Here is a 13550-nt window from a genome sequence, read left to right as displayed (position 1 = left end):
CCAGAAAAGGCTGGAGGTGGCACTCAGTGCTCTGGGCTGGTGCCAAGGTGGGGATCCGTGACAACTTGGACTCAATGCTGGAGGATTCTTCCAACCTCCGGGACTCTGTGACTGCTCCCGAGGGACCCTGGCGGACACGGGCAAGGCGGGGCTGCCGCCTGCCCCCCCCACAACATGGCGGGCACGGCCCCTCAGGCGCAGCTGCCACTCAAACAGAGCGAGCCAATCAGGGGCCGCGGCTGCCGCGAGGGGGCGGGCTTTCCCGGATGGCGCGCGCGTGCGGTCAGGGCCGCGGAGGGATCTGGGGCGCGCGGCTGTGCTGCGGCCGTTCCCAGAAGTGACGCAACCGCCGGCGCTGGCCCGGTGACCGCGTCCCGCGTGGTCGCGACAGCGGGGGGGGATGTCGCGACATGCGGGCCCTGCCGGGAGCGCTGAGATACTGCTGGCGCCGCCAGGGCGGCGTTCGGGAGCGCGGTGTCCGGGGTCAGCGGCAGACGCGGCGTGCGCGGCCGCTGTGCTCTTCCGCGCGTCTTGCCATGTGGGAATGTTTTCTCGTTTTTTGTGAATTTATTACCTACAACGGCTAAAACTTCTGGAGCTGGTTCATTTTTGTTTTTCCTAAATAAATGAAGTTGGAGGTAACTTTCCTCTGGACGTTTCCAGTCTGGCAAGACGCAGGCCACTGTTTGCCCATACTAACCCACAATCACCTTATTTTTATTGAAATTTACGGATCTTTTTCCCAGTGTGACATATTCCGAGCGCCAAAACCTTTAAGGCAGAGCTTGGATCCAGATCCCGAGCCCTGGTTAACCACCTATGCGCTATTTCTATACTTTATGTGTATTCTATACCACGTCTCCGCCCATGGCAGGGGGTGGACTGGATTGACCCTGGGAGAGCCTTTCCAGCCGCAACTCCTGCGGCGATTCTGTGGTTATCCAGCACCATAGCCGCTCCCTCGGTTATTCTGCACGGCTTTCACGAGCTCCCGTTCCTGTCCCGGTCCCCTGTTTGCAGAGCCTGTGCCGTTCCCGGGTCCCATTCCCCGTTCCCGCTCCCGGGGCGTGTCCCGCGGACTCTTTTTTCCCGCCGCCCCCCGCGCGCGCGGCGCTGGCGCGTGCGTCACGCGCGGGGCCGCGCAGTCGGCGCGCGGCCGCTGCCGGGAGCGGACCCGGACCCAGCGCCCGCTCCGCCGCCATGGCCGCCGCGCATCCAGGCCCCGCCGCGCCCGCCGCCCCCGCCCCGCCGCCTCCTCCCGCCGTTCCGGGCATCCTCATCGGCGACCGGCTCTACTCCGAGGTGTCGCTGACCATCGACCACTCGCTGATCCCCGAGGAGCGCCTCTCGCCTACCCCTTCCATGCAGGACGGGCTGGACCTGCAGTGCGAGACCGACTTGCGCATCCTGGGCTGCGAGCTCATCCAGGCGGCCGGCATCCTGCTGCGGCTGCCGCAGGTGAGCCCTGCCGGGGCTTCCAGGGGGGCAGGGAGGGAAGGGAAGGAAAGGAAGGGAAGGGCGGGCGCCGCCATTGTGGCGGCGGGAAGGGCGTGAGGCGGCGCGGGGGGGCGGCGGCGCCTCACACAAAATGGCGGCGGCTGGGCCCGGGCGCTGACTGGGCTCCTTCTCCCTCCTCCTGCTCTGCCCTCACAGGTGGCCATGGCGACGGGGCAGGTGCTGTTCCATCGGTTCTTCTACTCCAAGTCCTTCGTCAAGCACAGCTTCGAGGTGAGTGCGGCCCGGGGGCACCGGGAGAGGGCGGCTGGGGCGGCCACGCGCTACGCAGGCCGCTCGCTTCGAGCCTGGCGGATTTGCTTCTAAGTTACGTAATTCTCACTTTATCTGGGTTGGATATTGTTTGCTTAACGGAAATGGGGCTTCTTTTCAGATTGTTGCTATGGCCTGCATCAATCTCGCGTCCAAAATCGAAGAAGCGCCTCGTCGGATAAGGGACGTGATCAACGTGTTCCATCACTTGCGGCAGTTAAGAGCAAAAAGGTAAGATCAGCTTCGTTATGAGCATAAGCACCTGTTACCACTAATGTTCGCTGCAGTTCTCAATTCACAGTATTTTTCCAGGCTAAGTTCAACGACCTAAAATTGAGAAGGGAGTGCCCGTTGGCTGCTGTGTAGGCAGTACAGTGCAATCTCGGCTGCTTCTGCTTTTGTTCACTTGGTAGACCCGTTTGTCGTTGTTGATGTAGCTACGAGTTACAATTGGCAAGTATTGGTTCTAGTTTTAGGACCATGGTTGTGGTTTCAGGTCTGTTTGTTGCTTTTTTTGGCGTTTCATAGTTACTGTAAGATAGTCTTAGGTGTGCGTAGCCAGTTAGTGAGTTGCTGTGTATTCTCCAGTTTTTTAGCCATACTTAGGAGTCCTGATGGCATTTTTTCTAGTTAATCTGTTGCTGTCCAAGTGTGGTTGTGATGTTAAGAGAGTACCTCTTAAGAAGGAGCTCAACTTTCAGTGGTGCCAATGCCTTTTAAAAAAATCTATTTTAGAAAGTACCTGAGAAAAGGCCTGGTTTGGCCTGCAGTGTTTGCAGCTGTATTGATGGGGAGCCTGTAATTGAGTCTGGGAGGCTGAAGGCATTTTGGAGTGCAGAAGGTGAGAGCGGCGTTGTTCTGGCGTGCTTGTGCAGATGGAGTGGGGCTCACCTGGCCGTGTGCAGATGGGGTAGAGCCGTCCCATTTCAGAGTTTTAGTGCTGCTCTTTGTGTTTAAAGCAGCGTTTTTTATGTGTAAAGCACAGAACCGATGCGTTGAAGGGAGTTCTCTAGGTTTCTGTTAAACACGAAGTCTCCTTAATTCTGTCGGGCAGCACTGTCACAGTCTGGGACTGGAGACTTTGGCTTTGTTTCTGGTGCCTGGCTGCTTAAAGTTTCAGGTACTCTGTAGTTACAAAAGGATTTTGCTTTCAGCTACAGTGTTAAATTCACACTTCATTTTCCTGCCCTGTGTCACCAGGTGACAGCAGGAATTTAAACTCGTGTTGTGCAAGCTTTTCTGAGAAGCAGAGTAGAAATCCCTTAGGGAAGCCAGCTGTTTGTTGGTGTCTTTATCCTGGTTATGCTTCTGTTGAAGCCGGAGCTTTGGCTTTTGCTGCCTCCTGAAGGTGTTGTCCTAGTTAGTTCCAGATCCAAGAAGGAAGAGTTGGTGTTACACTTTGGAGTTTGGCTTTGTTCTGGCTGGCCTTTAAGGCTGTTCTCCCCGATGGCCCTGAGAGAGCTGTGTGAAGTTATGCCAGGTGTGGATTCAGTGGGATTGTGTTCCACAGCTATTAAGGGAGTCTGGTTATTGGAATTGCTGGAGCAGGCTCAGTGATTAGTAATGTTCTGGCCTCTGTCCAGGCAGTGAAGGTTAATTAATCATATGCCCTGCTTTTCTTTGCAACGAGAATACAAATTAGTTGTTTCTTTGTGCTGTGTGAAGGATCAGAGAAACTGAACTTAACCTGTGAATTTAAATCTTTCCAGCTAGCCTGTTGCAAATCCCAACTTGTGCATGTTACGTGGTGCCTAAAGTGCATCATGTCCAGAGAAATCGTGCACTGCTACCCATTATTTTCGGGAGAAATGGGTATTGTTGCTCTGCGATTCTGAGTGAATCTGCATGAAATTAACCTTAAAAATGCTGCAGTCTGACATTCAGACTTGCACAACCCCCTCCCCTTTTTTTTTTTGTAGCAAGCAGGATGTAAACGTTTTTCTGTACTTTTTACAAGCTGACAGTTCCATCACCTGTACACGTTATTAACTTCAACTCTTTTTTCCCTTGCAACCGACTATACAGCGACCAGCTACATTTACCAAAGCCTGGGTGATGTGGAGTGGTACATAAAGATGAAGCTGTCGTCATGGCAACAGTGAGTGAAGTATCGAAAATCCCCAAGGAGAAGCCAGTGCTCTGAGCATAGGTCACTGGAATCGGGGGACTAACAGGTTGGCCGCTGGTGAACCATTTGGAAGAACTCCTGTATCTTGTTATAAGCTTTTTTCTTTGCTGTCCAGGTTTTTAGAATACTAGCTTGACTTTTTTTTTATTATTTTTTACTGAAGCTAACACTTAGGCTGTAGTTAGTCTCTCACACACAACCCAGAACTGAAACAGGCTGCTGTACTTTCTTTTTTAGTCTAGCATTTCTGTTAACTGAAGCTCTTAACCTGCACACGAATTTGGGGTAGTTTGGGTAGGCTTTGCTTTCTTTCTTAACCAGTTTTGGGTTCTTAGTTCCACTTTCTGGCTCTGTATAATTGCAGCTTGAATTCACAGTAAAACAAGGGTATGGAAGTCTTGAATTTGTATATTTTTATCAATTTTGATGTAAGCAGTCCCTTCTATGTACCTGTTTGCAGAACTGGGAATTGCATTGGAATTTTCTTTTCATGAGACATGTAGTCAACCGAGGTGGTATTTCTAATGCTGAGAAGTAAGAAAAAGCTAAATAAGTGTTTTGGACAAGCATATTTTCTTGGGGATCTTTACGAGCATATGTGATGTAGAACTGCATGTAAAAATGTTTGTGTGCATGGAGAAAAGCTCGTACTATGGAAAAACTGCTTTTTAAATAACTGTGTGCCAAAACCTCTCTGTTCTGAGCAAAGTGCAATTGTTGTTTAATGTAGAATGTAGTTTGAAGTTGATTTTATTTCTTTGAACTGTGCCTGAAAGCTGCAGAAGGTCCTGAGACTGGAAATGTGACTGGTGTGGTGCTGTAATCTCACATGGTGCTTTGAGGTGCTCAGTCAGCTGTTCCTCACTCAGGGGCCCTGCACTGGGGCTGCAGTAATGACACACATCCCTAGTGCCTTCAGACTGCTGCAAACCTGTGCTGCTTGTGGTTGTGATCCTGGAGACAAACAGAGAACTGGTGTTCTTGTACTGACCAGCATAACAGATCTCTGCTCTGAGGTGAGGTGCTGGTGCCCTGCTGTACTTGTCATGAGTGCTGTGCTCATTAGGAACAAAACTCCACGCAGGGCACTGCTCCTCCCAGTACTAGTCATGCCAAAGACATCAAAGTTCAATATTGCACCAAATGAAGCTGCTGCTCTGTGGAGAACTTAGGTCTCATTTGTCAGAGTGATTTTTAAAAAAGGTATTTGTAATTTATTTATTGTTACAAACACATTACAGTGTGTGTTAATCTTCGGGGTTGTTACACAATCTAAATCGCAGTCAAGTTTTTATCTAAGTGTTGGATTGACTTCCCAGAGGGACCACTGTGTGCTCTGCTCTTAAAGATGAAGTCTTGCCTGGAGCTCTAGTGCTGGTCTGTAGGAACAGATTCCCAGTAGGAACTTGCAACACTCCTTGGCTATACAGAGTTTGAAGCTTATATTTCATATATAAGCTTATAAATTCCTTTTCTCTGGTTTGGTACTTGGTCCAAAGATAGTTCTTGGACTGAGAATTAAGTGCAGCACTGGCAAAGTTCCTCTTTTTTTTGTAGTAGAAAACAAAGAAGTTTCTCAAAAGGGAATTTCTGAAGTTTGTCACTTGTAAATAATTGTTTACCAACATTGCAGAGTTTACGGCAAAAGTATTAAATTGGTGAATCAATGCAGTGGAGAACTTACCTGTGCCAGTTATAAGGTGCAGTAAAACACTTAAATCTCCTGTAGATTTTTCTTTTTCCATGAGTGGATAAAAGGCTGTATTTGTCTGGACGTCCTGTCTGGGTGAACTGATAGTTTTCATGGCTTCCTTAGGGCTGTAGGACTGGTGACCAAAGGAGTGTGGGACAGCCAAGTAAAGCAAAGCACACTTGGCATCTTGGGTTTCCTGTCCTGTGCTCTGGAACCTGGGCCAAGTGTGACCTCTTGGTGCTGATCCCGTGGCCCTATGTAAGGACAGTGGAAACTTAAAATGCAGTACAGGCTCCCATCTGTCCTGCTGCACTTGGAGCCACCTCAATTTCCTGCCAGAGCTCCCAGGGAGTGCAGGGACATGTGCAGGGTGGGCTGGATGATCCTGAGCAGTCCTGCTGGAGACTCTTAACAGACTGCAAGTCATGGCTGTCCTAAGTGTGTAACCCAAGATCTCCCACCTGTGATGGAGCTTTCTGCTGACAAACAGCCTGAACTCCTCCTGTTGGTGCTGCTCTGCAGATCCTGTTAATGCCAGTGATCTGGAGATGAAATTGTGGAGAGCAGTACTGAAGGAAGGGTTATCAACACCAGTAAAATTGATGGGAACGAGCTGGAAGTGAATCAGTTTCACTGTTGGGAAGAGCTCGGCTTGGTTATTCCACTCTCCCACTCCAGAGCACTGCTCAGCCTGTCTCTGTAGTGCTGAAGTGTTGGACAAAAGCAGCTCCTCACTGAAGTATAACTACTTCCTAAAGAGCTTGAAAAACTTTTCATTTTCAGTTAATTTATGGGGAGAAAAGGACAACCATAAACAAAAGAAAACATCTCCTTATTTTGGGTTTATGTAGAGGAGCTGAAATGAAAAACTTTGTAAACTTGCCCTGGTGAGTGAGAGTAACACTTAACTAGAGAAGTTACTCTGCTGTAACATGGAAAACCTTTAAACAATGAGACAGTACTTGACTTGCAGGTCCAGCCTGGCACCAGGAAGGGCAGTTGTTCATTGCAGAGCTGGCAGCTGCATCTCAGCCCCTTGGGAAGAGCAGGGACAGCTCATGCTTCAGGTGCATGGTGGTACAAGATGCTTTCAATTAGAGAAGGTTTTGGGGCCTGTCCAGGTGACTGCAGAGGTCATGGCATAAACTGGATTATTCCAGCCTTGTCATTAATTAACCCTTCCTGGGGTGGGAACCTTGGTTTTTTGAGTCTTTTTTTTCTGTTCTGTGACCTGTCAGGGAAGAGAAGTGAGATCCAAGATCCACTCATGTAATTTGCAAGTTGGCAGTGAAATATTTTGTCTAATACAACAAAAGCTGTGTTTTGAATCCACTTTGCATTACTTTTTTTTCTTTTGAAGGTAATGTTAAATAAATTTGTGACTAGTGCTTGGGGTGTATCGTGTACACAGACCGTGGTTTATTAGAGCGTAACAAGCTGCAAAAACATTATTCTGCTTTGGAAAGCGCATGGAATGTGTGAGGCATGTTACAGGGAAAAAGCTGGTCTGTCTTCAGGAGGAAGTGGATTAAAATATCCCGTGTGGAATGTTGAAAGGTCAAGTCTAAGCACGGACAAAGCAAATATGCAATGGAGTGTGACACTTGTGCATCAAGTACAGAAGGTTTTTGTGATTAAACATGCTGTGGACAGTTCAGGCTTTGCACTTGGGAGGAATTAGGATTGACAGTGCTGGAGTTTGAGATGTCTCTCTGAAGTGAGCTGTTGTTTTGCACATGCAGACAGGAGCAGGATCATTCCTGGTGCCCAGACTCCCAGGCAGATCCATGTCCCAGGTTAATCCTGTGCTTCACTAAGCTTTTCACACATCACAGGGCAGGGCTGGCTTCTCTGAAGGGTCAATCAGCTGCTCTTCAGTGCATAGGAAACTGCAGTTTCTAGAGCACAAGTTGCTACTTTAATGCCAGTGAGAACCCTGGTGTTGCTTATTCTGCTTTGAAACCCTGCCTGGCACAGGGCTCCTCCTGCCACCTCTGGCACGGAGAGAAGTTCTTGGGAGTGCCCCCATCAAGCCAACTCCTTCAGCAGCTGGAGCAGTGCAGTTTGCATACACAGGAGCAGAAGGTTATTTTTTTTATCTCAGCCATCTAATCTGTAGCTAGCCGAAAGCAGCAACTAAACTAGTTTATCTAAACTTGGACAGCACAAGATTAATGCTTAAACTTGCTTGCAGGAGTTGAAAACCGGTTTCTGTTGCCATTAGTTGGTTGGAAGGGAAAACAGAGTTGCCGTTATTTTTGGATATGCAAAACAGTTTTGATTTTATTTCTTGCAAACTATAGGACTCCAAGCCCACTGATACTTGATCAGAACTACATAAACACCAAAAATCAAGTAATCAAAGCAGAAAGGAGGGTACTGAAGGAGTTGGGATTTTGTGTTCATGTCAAGCATCCTCATAAGGTGAGTTCTCAATAGTAATGTAATTGTAATTCTTACTCTACCTTGGTGGCATCACTGGGAGCTGTGGAACAAGAAACACAGGTGTCAGAATGACCTGAATTCTTTTCTTTATTCCCTTATAGTTGTTAAAGCTTTTGCCAGGGTACTTGGGCAAACAGCCATATTGACTGTGAAAAAAGTCACTTCCCTGGGAAAGGGTAAAGGTGGCTGGTTTGAAAATAGCAGAAAAGGGAGCTAAAGAATTTTGTGAATGTGATGGGCTGACATGAGAGCTTAGAGTGTGTGCTTGGAGAGAAGGAGCCCCCATTGTTTGGGCATACTGTTTGATTTCATTTTGACATATGTATATATGTACTCCTGCTTTATGTGTTGAAACTGAATCTCTTTTTTCTTTCTCCTCCTCCTTATTCCTCAGATCATTGTTATGTATTTACAAGTCCTAGAATGTGAACGTAATCAAACCCTGGTACAGACAGCCTGGTAAGTTGCTATTTTCCATTCTTTTCCTAGCCAGGAAAATAGTAGCAGAAATAACAAGCCTGCTGATCCCTATGCAAAGCAATGAATGTAAGTCACCACCCAAACACATTTGGACAATCTCGTGGTGCTTGTTTCTGCTTACTATTTTCATGGCCTTATTCCAGCGTAGCGATGGAGAACTCAATTTAACTTTGTTCTTTTTTCTACTCTTTGATTGAAGGGTAGTCCCTGCTGGTAAGTCATAGAGCTCTGCCCTCTGCACCTCAGCCCATGACCTGGGGATGGCTGCTTTGGCTGCCCTTCTCTCCAGCCAAGCCAGTGCAAGCCTCAGCGAGTTCACTGCCGTCACCCAAAGCCATCGGGCAGCACCTCCTAGTTCTGTCCTGGCGCCAGGATTTGTATATTTGGTTCTAGAAGTAAACTCTTACAACTGTTTCTCAATGTCTTTGTTGCCTACCTGCTGTATGTTAAAGGACACGTGGGGGACAATTCTACCAGCATTTCTTTCATTGATGTAACATTTAAACTTGAGTTAAGCAGAGGGTGACAGTGCATGCAGCATGTTCACTTAGCAGCCCGGCTGGGCATGGGGGTGTAGAGTCCTCACTGACTGACTGCTGTTCTCTTTCCCATGTTGGGAATTGAGAAATCCATGGAGCTCTGCTGCTCACCCCGTCTCTGGGTGGGTGTTACTGGCTGTGCCAGCCCTGTGCAACAGCAGCAGCTCTGGAGGTCGGGGCCCAGTTCTAACTCACGCATCTTTTCCAACACTCTGAGAGCAAACGGGGTGCATCTCCCTGGATGAAGTTAAAGTGGCTCAAAGCACCCAAAATTTAAATGTACTCAGCGTTTTATGAGCTCTGCAGGTTGCACAAAGCCTCTGGATAATGGTAGGTTGAAAATGCACCTTGCTCTCCTGATGGCTCTTGAGTTCTACATTGATTTTTAAATACAAACCCATTGGTGTTTAAGACAATCAGCTGGAGAGATGCAAAGTGCTTGTTAAATTGTAACTCAGTGGACACTTCCAGGGTAACTTCAGCTAGGAAGTGGCCATTCCAAACTGCTTGGATTTCCTGCTACACATTACTGCCTTGGGGATTAAAACAGTGGCAGTGCTGCAGACTGTCACAGTGACACATGTAAACATCCAGCACAACCTGAAGGAAATCACATGTTCAATGTAACAACAGAAAAAATAATAAAGTCAATTGAGTCTCCAGTATTGTTATCCTCTGAAAGAAAAGCAAATGGAGTCCCAACCCGTGCTGCTTTGTTTTTTCAGGAATTACATGAACGACAGCCTCCGGACGAACGTGTTTGTTCGCTTCCAGCCGGAGACCATCGCGTGTGCGTGCATTTACCTCGCTGCTAGAGCCCTGCAGGTGAGCCCTGCCTGCTCTGAGCTCTGCCTTCCCCTGCTGCTGCTCTGCTTACAAGGAAATTCACGGAAATATTCCAGCAAAACCCGACCTGAAATCTCCACTAAGCTTCTCCTTGTTTGATTTTCAGATCCCGCTGCCTACCCGTCCCCACTGGTTCCTGCTCTTTGGCACCACGGAAGAGGAGATTCAGGAGATCTGCTTAACAACTCTGAAGCTTTATACCAGAAAGAAGGTGAGTTTGACATGTTGGGGTTTGCTGCTTGATGCTCAGTGCAGCTTGAGCTTGAGTTATGGTTGTCCAGAAAAGTTTGGGAATGCCTAATACAGATGTGTTAATGGGAAGGACTCCAGTAAGGAGAGAACAAATTCTGGAAGTTACATTACTGAATAGATCATTAAAAGCCAACTAAGTATTTTTCAGAAATGAGATGAAATAGGAATTACATTAGTTCAGCTTCTTACCTGGTTGTTAACTCCACAGCCCAATTATGAATTTCTGGATAAAGAAGTAGAAAAGAGGAAAATGGCACTACAGGAAGCAAAACTGAAAGCAAAAGGTTTAAATCCAGATGGAACTCCAGCACTCTCAACACTGGGTGGCTTTTCTCCTGCATCCAAACCATGTAAGTCTGTTTTCTGAACAGAAAACCTTTTTTTGTTTGTTTTTTAACATAGATTTTAAAACCAGCCTTAAAACCTTGAAACCAGATTAGAAAGAAAAGAGATGCTTTATTCTACATTTCCTCAGATATGAGAGTGATACATTAATAATGTGCACCCTTAAGAGAATAATGAAGCAGGAGTTGCTGTGTGGTCTGTGATGTGAAGAGAGGCTTTTTGGATTTAATTTTTGGGGTGCTGCAGTGGCCTTCATGCCTCCTTTTGCAGCAGGCATCTGTGAAAATTCTTTCCCCTGATTGTTTTTAATGCCCTTGGCAACTGTTTGGTGCAGTGAGGGCAGACAGCTGGTGGGCAGGAAATGGAGGAGGGAGAGGCCCAGCACTGCCTTGGCATCAGAGGGAATTAAATGGAGCATGTATGCTGAACTGGCCAGTCTGTCTGAGCTCTCAGGGTTTCTCCTGAAGAGTCCTGAGTTTTCAAAGGTCTCTGGGCTGGGCAGTGTGAATTTCTGACGGAACAAGAGAAGTGTTTTCTGCAAGGAGGGAGCCAAGTTTGGAACAGTTTAAAAGCAGGAGCTCTGGTGGGCTTAACAGCCTTTCCATGAAGGGTGAATCCATCTCTGGTCTTTACCAGCTGTCTGTAGAGACAGACTGACATATTAACTGGATAATTTTATTTGTTACTCATTTATATTTGTGCCATTATTGTAAAGATGAAATCTAATTTTGCTGGGTAGGCTTAATCCCTTCTATAGCATTGGAAATAAATGCCGACGTAAGAAGTTCTTTTGGCCCCAGGTGAGCGTGGCTGTGTGCCCTGAAGGTGCCAGTGCTGTTCCTCCTTCATATGCAGAGGGTTTCCTCACAAATATCCCATTCCAGGAGTGAATACAAGTGGAGAGATGGGATGAAATAATAGTTAGTCCTGGTGATGGTCCCTGAGCAATGTATAGTGTGTTCATTACAAAGGATGAATAAAGAACTGATTCTGAATTGAAATTTAATTCCTAGCTTCCCCAAGAGAAGTAAAAGCTGAGGAGAAATCTCCAGTGTCTGTGAATACCAAAACCGTTAAAAAAGAGCCAGAAGAGAGGCAGCAAACCTCCAAGAGCCCTTACAACGGGTAGGTAAAACTCTCCTGCTAAGAGAAGGCTTGAGTAGAAATGCAGTGCAGGGAGCTGCTCCCGAGCCCCTGTGGTGTGTGAGTGCTGAGCAGTTTGGTTTGTGCCCTGCAGGCTGAGGAAGGAGAGCAAGAGGAGCCGCAGCAGCCGCAGCGCCAGCCGCTCCCGCTCCCGGACAAAGTCCCGCTCGCGCTCCCACAGCCCCCGCAGGCAGTGAGTGGGGCTGGGCTGGGCTGGGGGGCTGCTGCCTTCGGGGGCACTCCTGAGTGCCGGCCAGCAAAAGGGAGGGGAGGCTGTGGGGCTGCGCTTGAGGGTTCAGGCTGTAAAATTAGCCTGTCCTAACTGCACTGTCCCTGGGGAGTCGGTGCTGGGCTGCTGCCAGTCTTCCCTTGTTAGTCTTCACGAAGATCCCATTACAAGTGAGAGCAGTCTCTGGGAGCACAGTGCCCTTGGAAGGGGACAGAAGTGCCCCAGGTGTGCAGCCTCCTTGTGTCAGTGCTCCCTGGTGCAGTGCCTGGCTCTTCAGGACTCTGCCCGTCTTGTGGTACAGGAAGAGAGGGATGCAGTGAGAGCTGCTGGCTTTAAATAGGGATTTCCTAAGAATCTTCAGGCTCACATTGGAGGCTGCCAGCTTAGATCTCAGTGTAGTCACTGAAGGAACAAAACAACACCCAGTCAGTGATCTGGTGTTGACAGAAGACCCTTGAGACAAGGTGAACAAAAGATGCTGCACTCTGGTTTTAGTGTGAGCTGTTTATTTTCAAATGAGCTCAACTAAAAGACTCACAAGAGTGGTTGGGGTTGGAAGGACTTAAATCCCACATGACTGACCCCAGCCTTCCATGGGGCAGGTTCTGAGACGTTCCCTGTCCTTGCTCACTTACCCCTGAGGGACAAAGGGGGACACTGATTCCTTGCAGTACCTTGGGAGCTGTAAGCGCTGATGTGTGTGTGCTTTTCGCGCTGTGGGGATACGCTCTAAGCTGTAACTATTGCCTCTCGTGCAGCTACAACAACCGGAGGAGCCTGTCGGGCACCTACAGCTCCCGCTCGCGCAGCCGCTCGCGCAGCCACAGCGGGAGCCCCCGGCGGCACCACAACCACGGCTCGCCCCATGCCAAGGCCAAGCACGGCCGCGAGGAGCTCAAGGGCAGCAGCAGGCACGGCCACAAGCGGAAAAAGTCCCGCTCCCGCTCGCAGAGCAAGTCCCGGGAGCACTCGGAGGCGGCCAAGAAGCACCGGCACGAGCGCGGCCACCACCGGGAGCGGCGCGAGCGCTCGCGCTCCTTCGAGCGCTCCCACAAGGGCGGCAAGCACCACGGCAGCGGCCGCTCGGGCCACGGCCGGCACCGCCGCTGAGCCCGGGACCGCGCGGCTGGGCCGGCTCTGGCACCAAGTCCTGGGACTGCAGGGCCGGGCCAGCTCCAGCGCCGCCGCTGAGCCTGGGACCGCGAGGCTGGGCCAGCTCCAGCGCCGCCGCTGAGCCCTCAGACCGCAGGGCTGGGCCAGCTCCGGCGCCGAGCCCACGGACTGCAGGGCACCACCGCCAGGGCTGCAGCAGCTTCAACCCCGTCTGGTTTCCTAAAAGGTGTAGAAGAAATTTTTTTCTCGTGGGAAAGAAACTGTTACCAACTTTTGCACATAATACCTTAGCAGTATCCCAGAGGTGGCAAACGATCAGGTTCACTGTATGTATTAGAGTTGTGTATTGTTTATTGAGCTGAGAACTGGAGAAAGGATTTCTGTAAAAAAGTAAAACGTACATTATTTTTATACCAGTCAATTGCAGACGCTTATATTTAAGTATAGTTATTTGTTTAAACATGGTGGAGACTTTCTTACACTGGTTTTAGTCTGCATGTGTTCAAAGATTTTTACAAAAAATAAAATATAAAGCTTTTTTTTTTTTTTTACTGCCTGTTGGATGCCAAA

General features: G+C 48.8%; 1 protein-coding gene across 1 annotated transcript; it reads left to right on the top strand.

The window, feature by feature from the left end:
* The first annotated feature begins 1200 nt into the window (after positions 1 to 1200).
* CCNL1 (cyclin L1) lies at positions 1201 to 13550 on the top strand. Its single transcript, XM_058031605.1, has 11 exons — positions 1201 to 1458; positions 1654 to 1728; positions 1889 to 1998; positions 7892 to 8012; positions 8428 to 8492; positions 9778 to 9877; positions 10005 to 10109; positions 10359 to 10500; positions 11509 to 11620; positions 11733 to 11831; positions 12626 to 13550. Exons 1-11 carry the CDS (start codon positions 1201 to 1203, stop codon positions 12975 to 12977), a joined length of 1539 nt encoding a protein of 512 aa, XP_057887588.1. The 3' UTR covers positions 12978 to 13550.

Source organism: Melospiza georgiana, chromosome 10, assembly GCF_028018845.1.
Source record: "Melospiza georgiana isolate bMelGeo1 chromosome 10, bMelGeo1.pri, whole genome shotgun sequence".
Lineage (NCBI taxonomy): Eukaryota > Metazoa > Chordata > Aves > Passeriformes > Passerellidae > Melospiza > Melospiza georgiana.
The sequence above is the reverse complement of the archived record's forward strand: the minus strand, read 5'-3'. Positions and strand labels throughout refer to the sequence as shown.

What these genes read in the sequence shown, in the direction of transcription:
- CCNL1 (XM_058031605.1), top strand. Translation starts at nt 1,201, where the DNA reads ATGGCCGCCGCGCATCCAGGCCCCGCCGCGCCCGCCGCCCCCGCCCCG. An exon ending in TCGCTGCTAGAGCCCTGCAG is followed by an intron (nt 9,878 to 10,004) that starts GTGAGCCCTGCC and finishes TTTGATTTTCAG; the next exon opens with ATCCCGCTGCCTACCCGTCC. An exon ending in AGCTTTATACCAGAAAGAAG is followed by an intron (nt 10,110 to 10,358) that starts GTGAGTTTGACA and finishes TTAACTCCACAG; the next exon opens with CCCAATTATGAATTTCTGGA.